This window comes from Brienomyrus brachyistius, chromosome 15 (genome assembly GCF_023856365.1).
Source record: "Brienomyrus brachyistius isolate T26 chromosome 15, BBRACH_0.4, whole genome shotgun sequence".
Taxonomy (NCBI): Eukaryota; Metazoa; Chordata; class Actinopteri; order Osteoglossiformes; family Mormyridae; genus Brienomyrus; species Brienomyrus brachyistius.
The window spans coordinates 3,379,687-3,400,212 of record NC_064547.1 but is presented as its reverse complement, the minus strand read 5'-3'; the positions used below and the strand labels follow the sequence as shown (position 1 = coordinate 3,400,212).

The following is a 20,526-nucleotide window of genomic DNA, read 5'->3' as shown; positions in this document are numbered from 1 at the left end:
CTGATCACAGTTTAACCATTGGCTGCTTCAAATGCACATTTTCAGTCTTGGTTTAAAAGTTGAGGGTAAAGCTGCAGACCTGAGATACATTGACAGGCCAACGACAAGGAAGAATGTCCTCCAGCCCACCTGCCTTAGAGACAGCCGAGTCATACTTAACTTAAAAAATGCAAATCTGTGGGAAGCTTGCCTGAAATACTGGATGTATGAATGTATTTGACAGGCTGTAGCTAACAAACATAACTGCACATCACTTTTATGGCACGTTAAAGTTCTCATGACAAGAACGGGGTTTAAAAGTGTGTATTGAGGTATTTCTGTGAGCTGATTATGAAGTTTGGAGGGATGCATCTTCTGTGTCTGGTTGTTTCGTGTTTGTTTTTCTGTATAATTTTTTTTTCTCACTTCTATCCAGGCTTTTCTTAAATGTTTGCTAGGACCTAAATGTCGCCTAAATTGGATACTCTAAAATTCCAGACCATGTCTTTTTGTGCTTAGGCTAAAAGATTGAGGTATTCAAGGTCTAGAAACCCTAGCTTTAAATATGGAGAAAGCCTTGCGTTGGCACGCGGCAGACCCGGAAATGCCTGTGAGAATTCTGCAGGTCGGAATACTGGCATGACCTGATGTGGTGCATCTGGGTCTCCCCGCGTTTGCTTTTCTAAGCCCTTTGTCGCATGGCGGAGAAGACCAGCACATCGTGTTTTATATAATTTGGACATTTTGGTGCTGCTTTACAATATTTGGGGTGAGATGTATTTCAGTAGGAGTGATGTGGTGACTCTGTGGGTCGCACCTTAGGCTCGTATCTCTAGGGTTGGGGTTTTCAGTGCCACCGGTCTGTGTGTGTGGCGTTTGCAGGTTCTCCCTGTGTTGTGTGGCTCTCCACTGGGAGCTCTGGTTTCTTCCCACAGTCCACAGATTTGCAGTTAAGTACGTGGCATTTGTAAGTTGCCAGTGCAGTGCATGAAAGTGTATGCCCTTTGATGGGCTGGCATCTAGTGTATGGTGTACCCCCAGTCTTGTAAGTGCATAGATGGTGGTTAGGTGTTTGAGTAAATCAAATTCCCTGCTTCAGAATCATTGCAATCATGGTAGAAAATAAAAAAAAAAATCTTCTCTGCTCTTTCACCATCAAGTCTAGGTGTAGGACACTGACCGGAAAACACCGCAGTTATAAATCTTTGTATGAAAAGAGGCGTCGATGTCCTCGTCTGCCTGTCCTGGCCCAAAGTGGACCATGTCTTTGGCCCTTTTCTTACCACTTGGCAGGAAGCCACCGCAGCAATGCTAGATATCCACGTACAGTACTGTTTCCAAACAACTGGGAACGTTCTACACCCAGTGGAGAGTTACATGTTTGAGTCTCTTCATTTTTTGGCGACAGGGAGTTAAAGAGACTGGCTGTGTTTACACTGAGGCTTTGACTTTGATTGTTGTCTGAATGATCAAAAAAGAAGGTCCAGGAAGCAAAGCCCCCCCCCCCCCCGGTGTCCCCCGGTCACAGTGCTCTATTCTGCCAGCGTCCCCCCGAGGGAGCCTTAAATTACGGGCCACTCTTTCTCAGCGTCAACAAAACACATTATCATAATTGCATCTTTTGTGGAACTTCTTTGAAGTGTGTGTGTGTGTGTGTGTGTATATATATATATTGATTTCTCTTCCTGCTTTTTTGCTGTGCTTCTCGTTTTCCATTTTGAAATTTCGTTCAGGATTCCTCTGCCAGGTTGAGCATTTGCTCTTCTTGTTTTCAGATCCATCTGTTTTTCGGGTTCCGTTGCAGTGGGAAACGGAAGCATGAGAGCAAATTGGATTATGGTAACAGGAATAAAACTCATCAGAAGCACATAAAATCTGCTCTCCTCAGTGAATGCCTTTGATTACCAGAGTATGTGAATGCCCAGCCTTTTAAAGTTCCTCTTGCTGAACGACTAGAGACTGGGGTCTTGTTTACGTGCTTATCAACTGAGACCTCTGTTATTCCATGTGGAATGCTGCTCTGCTCCTGACTTATTAAGTGATATTTCAACAATTAGCCTGGTTAATCCAAGAAGCAGGTTCCGATTTGCCCCAGACGGTTGCAATTCACTTGTCCTTAGGCATGTTTAGGTACGCCCGCATGCCAGACGAGGACTGGTGAATTCTGAACATTCAATTAAAGTTGAATTAAAACAACTCTAAATGGTGCCTTGTGGTGGCATGGAAGCTGCAGAAGATGAACACGCCAGTATTTTGGGTCTTCCATTATGCCATTTCCCATCCACCCTCCATTTTCCCCACAACTTACACCATCCTGAGGATCCGTTTCCACCTTTCGGATGAGAACTGGGGTGTCACAGTGCCTGACGACAATCCTAACTTCCCGCCTTAAATCATCTTTCAGCAGGATCCTTCTCATGTCAGCCTTGCTTTGTTCTCAGCGCTGCCTTGGATAGGCTCCACCCCACCTGCCCTTGTGACCCCATACTCGATAAGTGATTGGAAGATGGAGGGTTGGACCCATACAAACTCAGTATAAATATTCAAACGAATGCATACAAAATCCAGATGGATGGCACTTTTAACACTTACATTTCCCCATCGGAGATATCTTCTGATGGTCTGTGCAGAACCTGAGGTACCGTCTGATAAGGGGGCACAAAACAGCAAGTGAAAAAAATAAATCAGAAGAAATGCCTATGGTTACTTTCTGTGACATTAGTTATTTACACTCATTTTAATATTTCAGTGCTTTTCATGTGAAACATGAAACCCTGTGCTACTTCAATATTTTTTATGTAACTGAACTAGCAACATTTTTATGTTGCTCGGGGCGTGGGGGTCACCTGAACGCCTATGGCCTGTGCACATGGCAATCTGCCCACAGGGACGAGTCACAGGCCAATGTGATGTCAGAGCGTCAAGCGGAGCTGTTCCCCTGTTTGTCCTGTCTGGGACTGTATTACTAAGTTGTTTGTTTTTCAGGGTCATATCTACTGTTCCTCTTCTTTCTTTGAAGTTGCGTTTCTTGCTATCCGTCTGAATTCCACGGCCAGTCCCTGCATGTGAGCTGCACGTCTCTCTGCTCCCACCTCCCCTCGAGTGTCGGACAGGAAGTCGGCGTGTTCTGGGAATGAGAGGCATCTTGCAAGGGGAGGGGGCTGCGCGTGAGGTACATGAGGTGCAGGACGAAGGGGCAGGCAGGGCGGGGACCACAGGCCCTCAACTGAGGACCTCGATTAAATATTTAGGCAGGCTTGGGTATCGAATACTATAAGTACTGATCATGAATGGCTGCTGCAGAGCCCAAGTAAAGTACTCACTTTCCTTTTCTATCAGATGAGAGCAGCAACTCTGTTTAGTTTATGAACAGAATTTCATTCATGGCTTCAGATGTCCTTCAGTGGATGGGCACACCTGCGTGCGTGTGTGTGCATGTGCGTATGTGTGAGACGGAAGATGCTCAGGCAGGGATCATAAGAGCTCGCCGCTCCCTGCGTCCTGATTATATAGGACAGAACAATGGAGGGGCTGTACGCTCGTGGCACGCGGCCTGGCACAGTCTGCGGAACACTGGCTTTGATTGTTTACGCTGACAGGGAGCAGCCCAGTACATGGCGATGGAGCGTGTCGGAGCTCCCGCGGTGAGTGTCACGTGGAGCTCGCCTCGCTTAACGGCATCTTAAATCTCTTGGTGTAGCAGCCGGGGCCGCTTGCTACTTCCTCCTCAAACAGGAAGTCGTGCGGCCACGTGTCAGCCGGCCATGTTAAGTATGGGCGCCGCTGTGCGCGACTGCTTCAGCTAAAGAACATCTCGTTTTGGCTGGGTGGTTCTGGGCCCGGCTAGAGCGAGGCCCTGCCGCCGGTCTTCTGGACTTGGGCCCTGCTTTCCAGCCACCCAGATTCCGGAGCAGGTCCATACATTGCCATACGTCTTTGTTCTGTGGCTTTATGAATAGCACTGGATAGAATGTCATATATTTCAGTTAACAAGCCCCTTACATAATCTTATCCACCTGTAATAGAAGTCGAACGTGTCCTTTTGGAGAACCCCTGTCACAGGCAGCAGATTTCAGGGGTGACGATACAGAAGATTCTGGAATGCAATGTACTTGTACATTCCCCCCTAGACATTATTTGCAAGATTTTTTAAAAAAAACAACAAAAGTCATGTCATTACCATCACCTTGTTTATTTTTCTCCGCTCTCAAATTTCCAAATACATCCTGTAGTTTATTCATGCAATTTTGATTATTTGTCTAGTCCTGTCAGTGGTATTTACTGGCTGTGCAGCTACCTTGAGCAAGATGCCTATTCTATCTACCTGTCATGAAAGGCGGACTCTTGCTCAGACACTGATTCTCTCTTTGTGTGCAATCTGGTGGAGGACTTGTAGTGAGGATGGGGCACAGCAGGGTGAAGGATGCAAGATGGCATACAGGATGTGGAGGAAGCAGAACTGGAGCGATAGAATGCGGCTCCGCAAATGAAATGCTTACTGATCCAGAACCAGTTTCACTGGTGATGTTTCACTGCAACCTTTTATGGCAGAGAAGCTTTGGGTTAAGCACGAGTTGTGTAGCGTGCGCAGTGTGTGTGTGGGCGCATCTGTGCCGGTCTTTGTGCTCCCAGTTGTGTGTGAAAGTCCAAGAGTGACAGGAGACTGCAGAATGGAAGGAGGAGGAGGAGAAGCGAGCCGAAAGCGAAGGGTATGTAGCGAGGCGGGCTGGGGAACGTCAAAGCTGGGGGCTACAGATGGACAAAGTGGTCAGTGTTATCACCCCGAGCAGAGTCGGCCTGGGGGGGCGTTGGGCACAGCTGGCTTTCATTTTCAAAGAGACCCACCCCCCCGTCCCGTTGGCTGCCATGAAGCAACTGAGTGTCGGTGTACTGGGTCAGAAAAAGAAGACGAAGCCGACATGCCTGTGTAATTAGGGTCTACGGGGATTGCTGAGCCGTGATGGGCGCTGTGATGGCGACATGAACGAGGGGCTGTCCGCATGTTTGCCCATTACTCAAGATCCTCTCAGTAATGCTCTGTGGTGAAGGGAAGGGGTTTCTGCGTGCTTGTCATAGTAAATGCTGTTAATATTCATTTTTATTTAGTACTCCGTAAAAAGTCTGCGGCAGCCAAAGGAATGTATGTGTAAAGTTATTAATTTGCATAGTAAATATACATTATCTTAAAAAAACATACTAAAATAAACAGTAAATTTCATCAACAGTTCATTCAATTAACTTAATTAAGGCATGGTTGTTAATTGTATGATTATTACGTGGTTATAAACTTGTTACTCTTACGTACTAATATATACCAACAAGAAGTTTTTGAAAAGCACTATATTGATAAATCCTATTATAATATTATTTTATTAAGTAGAAGGATAGGTAGGCCTTCCTGCCCAGTCACTTATGCCGTCTTGGAAGCAGGCGTATTACTGTCCCGTTTACAGCACCTAGCCCAGGCCAGGTTAGCCCGGGTCTCCTTGACGTTTTGTCACTGTGGACGCCACTGCGTTTGATGGAGTCATCGGGTCAATGATAGGATTCTGCCAGCATCCACCTACCGCCTGGAGAGACTTTCAGCCCAGCAGGCCGCAGTGTGTGTCGTAGCCAGCGGGGCCGTGCACTTAATTAGCGATGCTTACAGCCCCATCGGCACTACCTAATAATTATTCTCTTGCTCACTCGCTCGCTTCTTCCCCTCCTCGCTCTTTATTTTCTGCACTTTTGGCACCTACTGTCCCCCTAAGTAGCCGTGACCTTCGCCAGTATCCCCTGGCTAGTGGCCAGCAATGTGAGATATGTCACGCCCCCTTCTGGTGAAGAATTTATTCCTTTATTGCCAGAAGTTGGCGGAATCCCGCGCTGTGCTTGTGGGGTAAATCAACGAGAAATGGCCTCAGCTTAGCTGGCATTGTGCTCTCCTGGATCTGCTGCCCTGCCCTTATTCCTCCCAAACTTCTTCATGTGCCCGATGTTGGCTGAGTGCTAGGAGGTCCGGGAAGCTGACAAGGCTTGCCCCCCCCTTAAGTGGCCAGATTTTATTCTATTTTTATTTATTTGGGTTATCCACAGTGCTAAAAGTGATTTTGATCACAGCGACCAGCATTCAGACCCAGCGAACAGCACCTGAGTGGGGCCTACGTCTGATTGGCCGAGAGAGGCCAGCATTCAGAGCCTGCCATGAGGAGCATCTGAGCATCTGGGCCTGTGTCTGATTAGCCAAGAGATCCCGGCATTCAGAGTCTGGCTAGAGGAGCACCTGAGTGTGGCAGTATTGTGTGACACTTGTTTTATTACTGCCCTGCTAACAGTCGGCGTATTTAATAGCCGTGTGTTAGTCAGGCCATTTAAAAGATGACGTTGTCATATCCACTTCAGGAATAAGGAACATTTTTGCACTGCTGTGTGGCAACCAGTTTTTCAAAATCAGTCAGAGACAGCATTGTGGACATATTTAGGCCTTGTATGTGTCCGCGATAGAAGAATTTTAGCCGTCCCTCCTTCTGAAAAATATCTTCTGTTGTCACAAGGGTAATATAACTTCTTTTAGACTCTTTGCAGTACAAATATTAATGGGCAGTGATACAAATTCTTGGTTTTGTCAACAGTCAGCTTCTGAAAAATCACAGCAAAGTGTTAAATATAGAGATTTTCCTGGCCCACCAAAGCTAGTGTTTTGTTTTATGTTACGTAGCACTTAGCAACTTGTCTCATCACAGTATATGATTGCATTTGAATACAGAAAATGAAATGACTGGACAATTTAGCTAAAAGCAGTAATTCTGCCTGGTCTCCAACGTATTGTCTTGAGAAAGACCCACACTAATCAAATCACACAGTTCCTGGAAATTCTGGGGAATGGAGCAGTTTAGCTCCCTAGATTACAGATGTGTTGTAGGAGCTTAGTGGTTAAGCGTTGGAGGCAGCTGTGGTTTAGAAGCCTTCTGCGACATGAGCTGGTGAAGGAGCGTTTGCCAGCCAGTGGATTGTGTCTGAGGTGACCTTGCGCAGGCTGCTGTCGATGTTCTCACCCATTGTGTTCGCTGCCTTTGAACACTGGCGCCCCCCCCTTTGTGAAGCAGGGAGCCGGTTTCACAGCGTCTATTCAGAAAGCGCAGAAACCTCAAGTGAGTTTTCAAGAATTATACATTTTGAGCCGTTCTTTTCAACTCTTTGCCGCAATTCTCTGAAAACTCAGCAATACCGCTGAACAGCCGAGCAGAGAATAACTAAAATAAGCAGAATAAATATTAAATTGTTGGATTTATACTTTAAATAGGACTGTTGCCTCTGGGCCCAGGTTCGAGTCTCCGCTATGGCTGTGTGTGTATGGAGTTTGCATGTTCTGCCCGTAGGTGAGTGAATGGTGTGTGAGTGAACGGCGTGTGAGTGAACGGCGTGTGAGTGAATGGTGTGTGAGTGAATGGTATGTGAGTGAACGGCGTGTGAGTGAACGGTGTGTGAGTGAATGGCGTGTGAGTGAACGGCGTGTGAGTAAATGGCGTGTGAGTGAACGGCGTGTGAGTGAACGGCGTGTGAGTGAACGGAGTGTGAGTGAACGGCGTGTGAGTGAATGGCGTGTGAGTGAACGGTGTGTGAGTGAACGGCGTGTGAGCGAATGGCGTGTGAGCGAATGGCGTGTGAGTGAATGGAGTGTGAGTGAACGGTGTGTGAGTGAACGGCGTGTGAGTGAATGGCGTGTGAGTGAACGGCGTGTGAGTGAATGGAGTGTGAGTGAACGGCGTGTGAGTGAACGGTGTGTGAGTGAATGGCGTGTGAGTGAACGGCGTGTGAGTGAACGGTGTGTGAGTGAATGGCGTGTGAGTGAACGGCGTGTGAGTGAATGGAGTGTGAGTGAATGGCGTGTGAGTGAACGGCGTGTGAGTGAACGGTGTGTGAGTGAATGGCGTGTGAGTGAACGGCGTGTGAGTGAATGGAGTGTGAGTGAATGGCGTGTGAGTGAATGGCGTGTGAGTGAACGGTGTGTGAGTGAACGGCGTGTGAGTGAACGGTGTGTGAGTGAATGGAGTGTGAGTGAACGGTGTGTGAGTGAACGGCGTGTGAGTGAACGGCGTGTGAGTGAATAGCGTGTGAGTGAATGGCGTGTGAGTGAACGGTGTGTGAGTGAATGGCGTGTGAGTGAATGGCGTGTGAGTGAATGGTGTGTGAGTGAATGGCGTGTGAGTGAACGGCGTGTGAGTGAATGGCGTGTGAGTGAACGGTGTGTGAGTGAATGGTGTGTGAGTGTGCCCTGCGATAGGTCGGCTCCCCATCTTGGCTTGTTCTCTGCCTTGCACTTATAGCCTCCAGGATAGGCTCCAGACTGTGAATTGGATAAGCGGTTACAGAAAATGGATGGATACCTTAAATATGTTTGTCCCAAGAACATGAAGCAAAACAGATTAGCCAGATGCTAAGATTGTGTGTCACACCATCTGATGAATGAACTGAGCTACCTGACCTTTCAGCGCTGGAACCTCAGGAAGCTCATTCGTTGGTCAGAGATTGATTTTGTAGAATAATGGTCAGCATGTACAGTTGAAAAGACTTCGGAACGGAGAAGAATGCAAGACGGCCGGGCCGCAAGCAGCCCTGACTCACTATGACGTGAGCCTCAAGCCCAGCGCTCAGTAACACTGAACGGCTTCACGAGCTGCCCACATGGCAACAGGCCACAACAATAACCTTGTGTTTGGTCTTCTGAGGAGGACCTCCACCTCGGCCTGGTGCCAGCGAGGCCTTCTGAGGTGGTACAACATGCTCTGTGTTTCCCGGACTCCTTATGTTGATGCTGAATACATTAAAAGGGTCACACTGTGTCACCCGCTGAAGTCCCCCGCCCCCCCACCCGTCCCTCACAAATCAGTGACCCTCTCTGCACTGCCGCTCCACACCCCTGTCATGTGCCCAGTGGGAGTTCCATGCCCTCTGCCCTCACATTTTTGGACAGTTCCTTTGAATTCCAGAACCTTCTATTTTGAGAACTCCAAAGCAAAATTGGTCTTACGATCTGACAAATACGCATTAAAAAGCAAATGTTTGCAGTCTGTCTGGGAGGAAAGTGATGAGCAGGAGTGTAGCGCTTGAGTCGGCTTCAGAGTGGTTAAATGCAGAGCCTTACTGTTAGCTAACGCCTGGATTCACAGTTATTACTACACACAGCATATATTAATGTATCTGAAAATTGATTTGTGATACTGAAGCAAAGGTTGGTCATATAGGACCTATTATCACTAATCTGTTATGAGATGAGCTTAATCACTAAGCTATCAGGAGATTAGCTTAATTTGAGCATGAAAAATATGCTGGTTAATCACTGACAAAATGTGTTGATTTACATTTTTATACCAAAGACAGAAAAAAATATATATTTTTACTTAAAAAGAAAATTAGGGTTATACACAGATATGAATGCATAGAGAGCCTTTTGTTCTGCAGTTTAACTATATCCTGTGTCGAATTAATAGAGAGGCCAGGATGAAAGGTTATTGAAGTTAGTCTGAAATGCTGTCAGGAATGACTAATGTCAGTCTGCTGATTTGAAAAGAGCAACCTCATTGTCAAAATGCTATAGGTGGGCACTTTAAACAGCTTACTGTAGGGGTTGGCAGTCCTGATCCTGGAGTGCCGGGATTCAGCCAATTTCCTGCCTTACCTGCTCTCCGATGAACCACACCTGATCTCAGGCAGGTGGTAACTCATCAGCTAGGATAGAAAATCTGCTGGATATCGGCACTCCGGGATCCGGGTTGCCCGCCATGTCTTACTGCTTTTACGTAAACCGAGGCTCTACTGTTAAGTTAATTTTACCTGGCTTCTCGCAGTGGACGTGGCTGATGGGCGCGTCCAAAAGGCCAGATGCGCTTCCGTTTAATTTTTTTCAAGCTCCAGCAACGTGCCTGTTATCGTTTGAGATTCTTCAAGTACCTTCTCTGTCTGGCGGGTATCCAGGTTCCCGGGGAGCGGAGTCGCCCAGAGAGCTGAGCATATCTGTCCGCACGCTGTGCCTGACACGTTTATAATTAAGAGACGCCCGGCCATGACACGTCCTCCCGGGTTCGAGGCGCCGGCCACCTTCCAGATGGGTGATGTTATCGAGCTGCGCCCCGTGGGCCCCCCTGGCTCGTGAAAGGGTCGCCAGCGCAGAGAACATGTTGCCCCCCCCCAGGCGGTGCTGGGGAAATGTCATCCCCGTGAGGAGCAGAAACGGCTTGTAATGCCATTAGTTTAACTGTCAGCTTGATAGATTCGGTATCATGGAAAAGCTCAAGACCTTCTGTCGGGCCGCATCTGTGGTTTTCGTCACACGCAGGTACAGTGCATCACCGTGGGGACTGCTCCCTCATCCTCAGGACCACCGATCAAGTGAGACAGCCTGAGAGGAGCTCGTACGGCCGCCTGGGGGACGGAGAGGAAGCCGCCACTCGCCGCTATGAAGGGGGATCCCGGAGAATCCCCCCAGTCTTTGACTTTTTTGGTTCGCTCCCAATAGCGGCGCTGATCCAGGTGCAAGTTCACTCCCAGTAGCCGATAGGAGGGTCAGAATTATACAGCAGCTCGTAATCTGGCAAAAATGAGTGTCTGTGTGTTACTTCAGAAACCTTATTATTATTGATAACATTAATAAATGATCTTGGCTAGGTCTGCTAAGACTTTATTTATATTTTTTATTACTTATTTATTATTATACATTATTTATGTAGTACATAAAAGTTATGACATATAGTGTAGTCTATATTTTTTCACTGCAGGTGTGAGCGTGTGCGATGCTTCGGTGTCCTTGCTGAATGTAATGCAGTCCATAGCCAGCAGTCCATAGCCAGAGGTCCATAACCAGAGGTCCATAGCCAGCAGTCCATAGCCAGAGGTCCATAACCAGAGGTCCATAGCCAGCAGTCCATAGCCAGCAGTCCATAGCCAGCAGTAATGCAGTCCATAGCCAGCAGTCCATAGCCAGCAGTAATGCAGTCCATAGCCAGCAGTCCATAGCCAGCAGTCCATAGCCAGCAGTAATGCAGTCCATAGCCAGCAGTCCATAGCCAGAGGTCCATAGCCAGCAGTCCATAGCCAGAGGTCCATAGCCAGCAGTCCATAGCCAGAGGTCCAAAGCCAGAGGTCCATAACTAGTGGTCCATAACCAGAGGTCCATAACCAGCAGTGCCACCAGACATTTTGGGTCCCATGAAAGCATCTCCAGCTCTCAACGGGCCCCCAACCCAGACCAATCCAAATTTTTGGAATTATCCTCACTTTGACCTTTTTTGTGATTAAACTTTTTAAGATTGTCATACATTAGAACCAATAAAAGATTCAAGCAGATATAAAAAGAAGAAAAGAAAAGAGAAGAGAAAGAACATGCAAATACTTCATGATCTGGCATAAACTCTCCATTAAAAACTGACCACCTCTTTCGACTTCCCTGTCTCGCGTCTAGCTTTGACTTTCATGAAAGCTCACGATCTGTCCGACCTGCTTTTCAGAAAACCATGTGACCCAGTTGTAAGTGCCAGACAGCTGCTGAAATCCCATGATTATAGTATGTGGTGGAATACATCAGAGCCCGACCAGACCAATTTTCCACTGTACGTGTATATGAACACATATATTTCACTAAGGAACAGTGTTTACAAAATATTCATAATACTGAATCAGTGTAATGCTTGTTTTGCTGTTAGTGTTTTTGCCCAGCAGCATTACAGGTGTTAATCGCTTGATGGGGACTTAGGAGTGCCGATTTATCAGCGAAGGTAAAGGATGTGAAGCAGTCAGAAGTGCTGGCATACAGATTTGCATAATGTCTCTGCAGATAAATGCTAATACATGCAATTCTCCTGCAAAAGGTCCGCAATGAAAGCTTACTGCGTAAGCATGCATAAGAGGGAGCAGGGAAAGAGAGGAAGAAAATGAAAGGCGGGTAGGATTGTATTTTTAGCTGGAATATCTGCAGCCACCATCTTGGCTCTGATAAGTCTGCCAGGTGCAGGGGCTGCCAGACAGTAAGACAGGGGTCCTGAGTAAAGTGAGGTGTAATACACAGCGATCATCAACCTGCAGAAGAGACAGCGCCGGCGAACAGCGGGCGAGAGATGAAAATGTCCACAGATCTGCCAAAGGGACCAAGATGAGAAAAAGGCTCGTTTTTTGAAGGGATGTCCTTCTCCATTTCTGTCACCAGCAATATGTTTGCAGCGGCGACATTTCAGTTACCATTGCTGGATGTTGCCCACTCCTCACGGTCGGGGCACACGCCTTTTTTCCCTCATTTCTGCCATCTCATTGCTTGTCTTTTGCCTGATCCTTTATAGTTGTAGGACAAGTGCCTGTGTTCAATGTGGAGAGAAACGTTCTTCAGCTGAAGAGAAAATTAATCATCCGTTCTATCTTACATTAGCCACATGTGGAACTACGGTATGCACTCTGTTATCTGCTCAATTGCTTTTGAGTCAACATGAAGTGGCTTCGCACGTTCTGGGTTCAGTACTCTTTATGACCGTGTCTTCTCAGTGAAGGACTGAAGCTGACAGCCTGTAATAAACAAGGGCCGAGCGCCGCGTCTGGGCGCCTGCGATGGCCACGTTCTCGGGTCTCCCTGACTTCTGTCATCAGCTTCTCATTCCTTTACAGGCTGAGCATCTGGGCCTGTGCGGGACACAGATCAGGGTGATCCATGCAGTCACGGGAGTGCTTTGGGATATCCACATGTGCAGTGCTATCAGGTTAAGACCTGCCCGGCACAGTCAGCTAGTCAGCAAAGCTTCCATCCGTCTATCCATCGATCCGTCCATCCTGGGCAGCACGGTGCATAAGGCTGAGGAACACCATGGATGCAAGGCAAAACGTTCATGCACTCTTGCATGCATATGCAACGGTCATCACAGGGGAAAAAGTATGATTAAAAGTATGGAAAAGGCAAATGATTAAACTTTAAGGTCTATCTTTTGAGAAAGGTGATGGAAATTAAACAGTAGATGTTTTTCCCAGTGCCTAAAAAGTTCTGTGGGAGCAATCAACAAATGCCTCATCGTCTTGGTCCCATCTGGGTGCAGTGCTGTCTATGATAATGTACTGTGGAAGGCTGTCTGGCTGTAACATGCTAGCTGAATGGGATCGCTAATTCTGACTCTGTCCTCAGGAGGTCCTCTGTCTGCGATTTCATTTCTGGCACTTTAAAATATGTCATTAATATATCATTTATGTATATCGACAATTATGTATCATGCTGAAAAACTGCCAGTGTATTTGCCTGGAGACAGATTCTGTCCTGCTCACTTAAGCGAGAGTCTTCCTTGGTGCTTTAGACGGCATGTTACTGTGAAGCTGCTTCTTTCTCCGTCCAGTCCGGTCTGAAGGGATCCTGTCTGCTCTCCTGCCCTTCCTCTCACGTCTGAGCCGCTGCCTCCTGTCATCACAAGCTAACGATTTGCTCAAGTGAACACAAGCTGTTCTCGGCTCCGAGGCAGCCGACGCGCCCACCCGCTCTTCCTGCAGCTCTGTGCAGAGACAGCCTGTACTCAGACACTTTGCCAAGGGCCAGCACATGTGCTGGGACCGGGATCAGTGTGAATTTCATAAGCCTTCGATTGTATCTACAGCCGATTTTTATTAAAGCTTTTGGTTTCAGTTTTCTGTGATTCCCTGCTAGTTGGGGCTCTTCCCCTCCTGCAAACCCTGTCCTGTCTTGCCTACAGCCTTGGACTGTCGTGCCCGGTTCAGCTCACCTGAGAATAAAATGCGCTAGTATCAGTAATACATGAAAATGCATGGGCTTAAGTGGGCTGAGCTTCAGAGTGAGCTGCCCTGATTGTCTCTGACTGCTGGAATTTACAACAAAAAGTTCTGTGTAGTTACCACAGAGCAGAAGAGGGAGGTAGGGTTCGGGGGGGCATTTTGTCACTTGTTGCTATATAACTCACCAGAGTTACACTCTACTGTATATCACAACTTCTTTAAAATAGGGAACAGGTCTGGAAGCTCAATAATTCAAAAACCCGAGTATGTGGCTGCCTTTGCGAGGCCGGTCCTTGACGATGGAATGCATTAGTCTGGCCCGGTCTGTTCTGGATGGAAGGCTAATTGAGGATACAGAGACAAGGACGCTTTGTTCCGCGGTGAAGATGCTGCTTTTATGTGGCCTACTGTTTTATTAATGTCCCTTTATTATTCCGCAGCGGGTGTATAAGTAGGTGATTACCCCTTCAGAGGGGGCGTAGCTTTCGCCAATTGATCTACCTCTGCTACAGCCGCGCCGGGGCGTCATGCGCTTCCAGCTCTTTGCAGAAGCTCACCTGCATGTAATACTGTTTGCCTTTCTCGGTGCACCAGCAGGGGGCATGTCTGCTTTAATGAGACCCTGTGACTGGGAGGTCTGCGATGGCGTTGTGGTCTGTAGCGACCACAAGTGCGTGGTGATGAAGTAAAAAAAAAAACACGTCTTGCCTCCCCAGACGTGCTGACTGCGATCAGGCGTAGAGTCAGTGCTCCTGCAGCCGGGGGTCATTCATCTCGCTCTCCTCTGTATGTGTGTGTGGGTAATGTTCATATTACATTGTGCAGACCAAATGTTTCCCACAATAGAATAAAACCCTGTCATTTTGATGTTGTGGGGACACGTTTTTCAGGTCCCCACAAAGATCTGTGAACGCAATCTAAATACTAAAAATGCCAAAAGTCACATATTTTGTTTGGTTACTTATGGTTAAGGTTTGGGATGGGCAGGGGTTAAGGGATTACGGTTTTCCTCATAGAAATGAATGGAGAGTCCCCACAAAGATATAATTACAAACCTGTGTGTGTGTGTGCGTGGTTGTGTGTGTGTGTGTGTGTGTGTGTGTGTGTGTGTGTGTGCCCTGGCGTTATGATCTGTGAGCCCGAAGATGTCTCTGAAGACACATTGATGGACTGAGCTCTACTGGCCCCTTTGACAGAGCGGAGGGCTATGTATATATAGAGTCATCTGTCCTACACATAATGGCTGCCCCCACCCCCATTGAACCTTACTGGGGGGCAGTAATCTGCATTTTAGGCACAACAACACTCTTTTTTTGTTGTTATAATCTGGCCTGAACTTTTTACCAAGTGGTGATGGTTGATTGGCGACACAGTGGCCCAGCGGTTCGCACTGTTGCCTTGCGACTCTGGGACCAGTGTTTTAGTCTCTGCTTTGTCTCCATGTGTGTGCAGTTTGCCTGTCCTCCCCATGTTGTCGTACGATTTCCTCCAGGTACTCCAATTCCCCATAGACCAAAAATATGCTGTTAACTGGAGTTACCAAATTGCCCTTAGGTTTGTGTGTTTGTGTGTGTCTGAGTGTGTCCTGCTATGGGTTGGTGCCCCATCCTGGGCTCTTCCCTGCCTCGTGTCCATAAACTCTGGACTTCTGTGACCCTGCATAGGTCAAGCAGGTACAGAAAATGGATGGTGGCGAGTCATGGAAACAATCCTTGATTTTATTCAATTCCTTAAATTCACGTAAGGTTGATTGAGAGAATTTTAGTCGTTATCCTTTATTATCCTTTTCTTTGTACTGAAATGTCACACATGCAGCAGGCATGTGAGTGATTCTGCATGCACGGCTCCTCCTCCCCCCAATTTTAATTAAAGTGTGTATAACTGCAGACCATCATTTTCCCTGCAGTGCACCCAGGACATATCAATCGCACCGCTCTCTAGCCGCCGGTGTACAAAAGGATTAATGGCAATTCTGCTAAAACAAAGAGACGTGCACTGAAATATCACCGGGTACCTGCGTAATTACAAGATTGGTGGATAAGCAAATAATGACAAGATCTTGGGATAACCAAACTAATTATGAAGAAAAAAAATAGCAGTTCATCATGAAGTCAGAGCAGCAGCAGCTCGCATTCCTGCAGCGATAGAAGGACACAAGACATGTGCTACTTTGGTGGGCCGGCAAGCTGTATGAAGAAGGGCATGCTGGGAAATCCGCCCCTTTTATGCTTAGAATCTCTTTGAGTGATTGGCCGATACTGTGGCACACGGTTCAGGTGTGAGATCATGGTTACGTTGTTCATGTCTACTTTTCTGCACAGCCTTTGAATCATTTGCCTTGTTTTTCACTTTCTTTTCCCTCAGAGTGCCAAGACGTCCCGTGTGAAGCCCGTCTGTCTCCAGTCTGTGGGGCCTCGGCTAGCCGGTCAGGCCAAAGGTCACCTCCGAGCATGATGCCCACCTGGCATCTGCAGCCCTGCCTACGGTCCCTGCTGCCTCTGCTGGTCCTGCTCCTGCCTCTGCTGTTGAACGGCAGCCATGCCTTATGTAAGTCCCCTCACCGTCACTACGATTCCCGTTGTCTGTCTGTGCCTTCATGTCACCGTTGTTCAAGGTCTCAATCGTAGGCATTTTGCCAGAGAAGAGCGATTATTCGTACATATTCAAGAGGCAGCTTAGGGTGCCGAGGGGCCTCCATCCCTGATGGAAATGCTAGTCTTGCTCCCAAATGGATTCACCTCCACAAAGCTGCAGTTAAGCAAGTCGTAGCATTGCTATTACGTGGTATGACTTTCCATCTGATTCACGCAGCCTTACGCTGGAGAAGAGGCCCAGTTTGCCGACTGGCAAAGATGCCCGCTGAGGCCCACCGATCCCGCTTTGCGCCAGTTCGATCCCGTTTCTATAAGCCAGTGCCGGTGCTCAGGCGTGACTGAGCTCTATCTTTCTGTTTGTCTTTCATCATTCCATATTTATCCATGTGGACGTTTAACCTGCTCATCTAGTCTTTTTATCTTTATTTGTTCTGCTTAAACAGCAATTTGAAGGCAGTAGATTAAAGCTGTTTGATTTATTGTCTCTCTACCCTCTCTGTCGCTTCCCCTCCTGGTTTTATCTCTCCTCCTCTCGCTTTAATGCCTTTCACTCTTGTGTCCCTCTTCCGTCAGCGTCTGGAAGCGGTAGCTCTTTTTCACTAATCCATCCCGCTCTATTTATATGCCGTCTGGATGGCTGAACGCTCCTTACTCCTCAGACAGACGCCTGCCTTTCTCTCCCTGCTGAAATGCACTCTGCATTCAGCCAGACGCACGGCGCCGCGTTCCCAGGATATGACCCGCCCCCCTTCCCGGTGGCCGTCCGCATACCTCGCTGTCTCCGTCACCTTCCCGGAGCCCCTTTGTCATCTTGGTCCCCACGCTTCTGCGCCTGGCTGTTTCCACTGCTTTCTTCCCTTCGGTTGCTCTCATCTCACACCGGTCCCCTACCCAGACGCAAGCTGCCAAGCTGCCCTCGCCCCTGCTTTCGGAATCTTTTCCCTTCCTCAGACCTCTCAGCTAACAGCTTTGTTAAGAGGCACATGATGCGTATGCGTGTCACCTTGCTTGCTGAGGTCTGATCTGCCTTTGTGGAAGGCATGATGTCATTGTCTCTCTCTCTCTCTCTCTCGCTCTCTCACTCCCTCTCATCTTCTCCTCCCTTACTCACCTACTGTCCCTTCCCTTCTTATAAATGAAATTGGAAAGACAGAGGTTTTAATCAAACCAAACACAACTCTCAGAATGAGTCATCCCAGTAATAAAACCCATATACTCTCTTTGTGTTATGTTTTAAGGTAATCAGTTTCCAGGTAATTCAGGTACACAAGGCAGCCAGCAAGTTTTATTATCATTATTATTATTATTTATTCTGTGACTGTGACTCTTTATACTCAGCTGGTTGGTTGAAACCTGGGTCTGGACTTTGAATTGCCTATTATTATTATTATTATTATTATTATTATTATTATTATTATTATTATTATTATTATTATTATTATTATTATTATAGTGGTAATAGTAATAATAGTAGTAGTAGTATTTTATTACTTGAAGAAGTGGTAGCAGTAATGACCTTACTATTATTTTGCATTGGCAGATATTGTTATGCAAATTGGAAATATATTATGTTTTTTATATCAGGATGTTAACTAATGATATTCTAAGTGTTTTGCTCCAGGGTGCAGTAGTAAGTGTTTTTTGCCACTTTCTGATGTTGGGTTTCTCTTCACCAATAATTACCTGCCAGGTACATCCATGAAAAAACAAAATCCATCCCTACATCACACTGATGTGAATAACAGGCCGATTAACAAGATGACAGTTATGACTCTTACGTTCAGGTTTCAGGGGGACTTAATTCGCCGTGTCGCTAAATGATTCCACGTCTAACTGTCTGTCAGACTGTCACACGGAGAACGGAACATCTGGACGTGATGACGTCACATGCAGGAATAATGCGCGAGCAGTGCGCTTCCGCGGAATGTTCTGACTGGGCTGCTGGGCCTCTGGCAGCTGGTTTTGTGGGGAGAGGTGCAGGCCACATGAAAGCTGCCAAAGTGCGTTTTCTGAAGTGTCTGTAGAGCTAGTTTCAGGAGCGGACCTCTCTCACCACTGCAGGTCTCTGTGACCTGAGAGCCCCCCTCCCCTCATACACGTATATATTCCGGCCCCTCTGCCCTGCATCCTGCTGGCTGGCCGTCATGCTCTTGCACCGATGCTGAGCAGTTGCCTGTCGCTCACTGATAACTACGCAGAGCCGCTTCCTGACCCAAGAGGCTGTTTGCGTCACCGCAGCCGGTTCTGTGGTGGAGGCTTCGGCGGACCTCTGGGTCGGCTATGGTGCGTCGCGGCCATATCGGGGTTAGCGTGCCCCCCCACTGCCCCGGCTAGAGCGGCTGCATTATTAAAACTGGCCCTCTGCTGGGAGCTCCGAGCCGCTCACACAGAGCTGCCTATTAACCCCCCACCGCCGCCGCGTCCGAGCCCTGCTAGCCCACACGCGGTGCCTGCTGTCTTCTTTTTGGGCATCGTGCACTAAAAAAAGCCAGCGTGACCGGCCAGCAGTTCACCACAACAGCCAGGGTTACAATTACTGTGCTGTCTGCCCAGTAACGTCCCATCGCCGGACGTCATGGGGGTGGGGGGCGTGATCTGCAGCCAGGCACGGAGCCCGGAATGCTGCCGCCAAATGCTAAGTGCACACACTGTCCTTCCTCTGTGCTTTGGGCACCTATACACTGATAGAAACGCTGCATGTTTTGGCTGAATGTGACATTGTCTTTGATACGATGCAAGTTGCCAGTGATATATATAACGAAAGGGCTCTGCTGGTAGACTTTTGTATTCTGTGGTATAAATATTTTTTTTGCCTGTGTTCCTTCGTGTTTTGTGAATTTTCAGTTTTACCGGAGTACAAAGAAATAATTCAGCATTTATGTCCCTACATGCATCTTCCTAAGGGTCAGTTTTGCCTTCTGTCGCAATCAGCTCATTTAATTGTAATTGACTTAGCAAAACGTGACTCAGACTATTTCAGTCATTTCTTTCATTCTGCCATGTACAAATTTTTGGAGCCTTTGGTGTTTTTTCCCCCATTACATTTCTGTCTTAGACATTTACGGTTCCTGTTTCGCTTTTGCTAACCTAAAAATAAACTGTAATGGAAAAAAGAGAAAAAGTTTTTTATTTGATTGGATGAAATAATATTTAAAACAAATCTGTCCATCTATGTTCAATGATCACCTCTCCAGTCAAGGTCAGTGTAGTCAGTAGTGTGGGATCCGTGCACACACACACACACACACACACACACACACGCACACACACACACCCACACACACACACACACAGATGTTCACCAGTTTACCTTAACTGTACATTTCAGCACACTCCAAAGAAAGCCATGTCAAAACAAGGCAGATCATCTGAATGCCACGTCACCGGGTCTGACCTGCATTTTACATTTTACAGGACACCACCCAGCCAAAATAAAAGTGTATATGCTGTATATAATTTTGTCCATCGACGATTATTCTATTCGTCCTCATTGGTGGCCTGGTGTCTATAATGACATCACACTAGTAGTTGTCTTCGCTACCAAAACCCATATCTTATACGTCCTATTTTATGATGCATGTTGCTCTGTTTTTTATTGTATATTGAAATAGCTAAATATTCTCAAACAAGAAGAGCAATAACTTACTTGCCCACCATCTGCTTTGTATTGATGGCCTTCTTATTTGCAGTCAACAATGGAAGATTGCCGTTCTAGGTGTTGGTAGTTGTTGTACAACATGTCAAACATTGTATGATGCTGTTGTACTTCCCAGATGAATGTACCGCTACCCAGATCCGACCAGCTTAGGCGCCGTCTTCTGAGGGGGGCGACTTAGCAAACCAGCTTCCCTTTGTGTCAGACAGGGGGCGCCGGTGGAGACACATGGACTTCAACCAGCACTGCCATTACCTCAGATCTTCTTGACCTTAGTACAGTTTCATGCAGTGGACCTTAGCTGCGGAAAAGATGATCTGATTTTCAGTAATAACTTGATTCCTCGCGTGTAATTATCTCTTTTTATCCATTTTGAATGGAAGTCTGTCCTCTGACTGACTGACAGATACTCATTATAGTGCGGTCTATCCATGTTCAGTGAAATCAGCACAGTGCAGTAGCTGCATGTTTACACAGGGGATATTCTAATGCAGAGAGAGTGAGGGGACATCGGGCTGTGAGAGCTACACCCAAAGAGCTCGTGGTCTCTGTGTCATGAAAGGT

The 20,526-nt window shown here is 47.2% G+C and overlaps 1 protein-coding gene across 7 annotated transcripts in view; it reads left to right on the top strand.

Annotated features, from left to right (window-relative positions):
• Positions 1–20,526, top strand: part of ptprsa (protein tyrosine phosphatase receptor type Sa) — a 161,480-nt gene that overhangs the window by 48,499 nt on the left and 92,455 nt on the right. For all 7 annotated transcript variants that reach the window (XM_048976255.1, XM_048976252.1, XM_048976253.1 and 4 more), the window contains exon 3: positions 16,078–16,260. In XM_048976255.1, coding sequence (XP_048832212.1) covers positions 16,164–16,260 — 97 coding nt within the window. In that variant the 5' untranslated portion in view covers positions 16,078–16,163. The remainder of the gene's footprint in view (positions 1–16,077; positions 16,261–20,526) is intronic.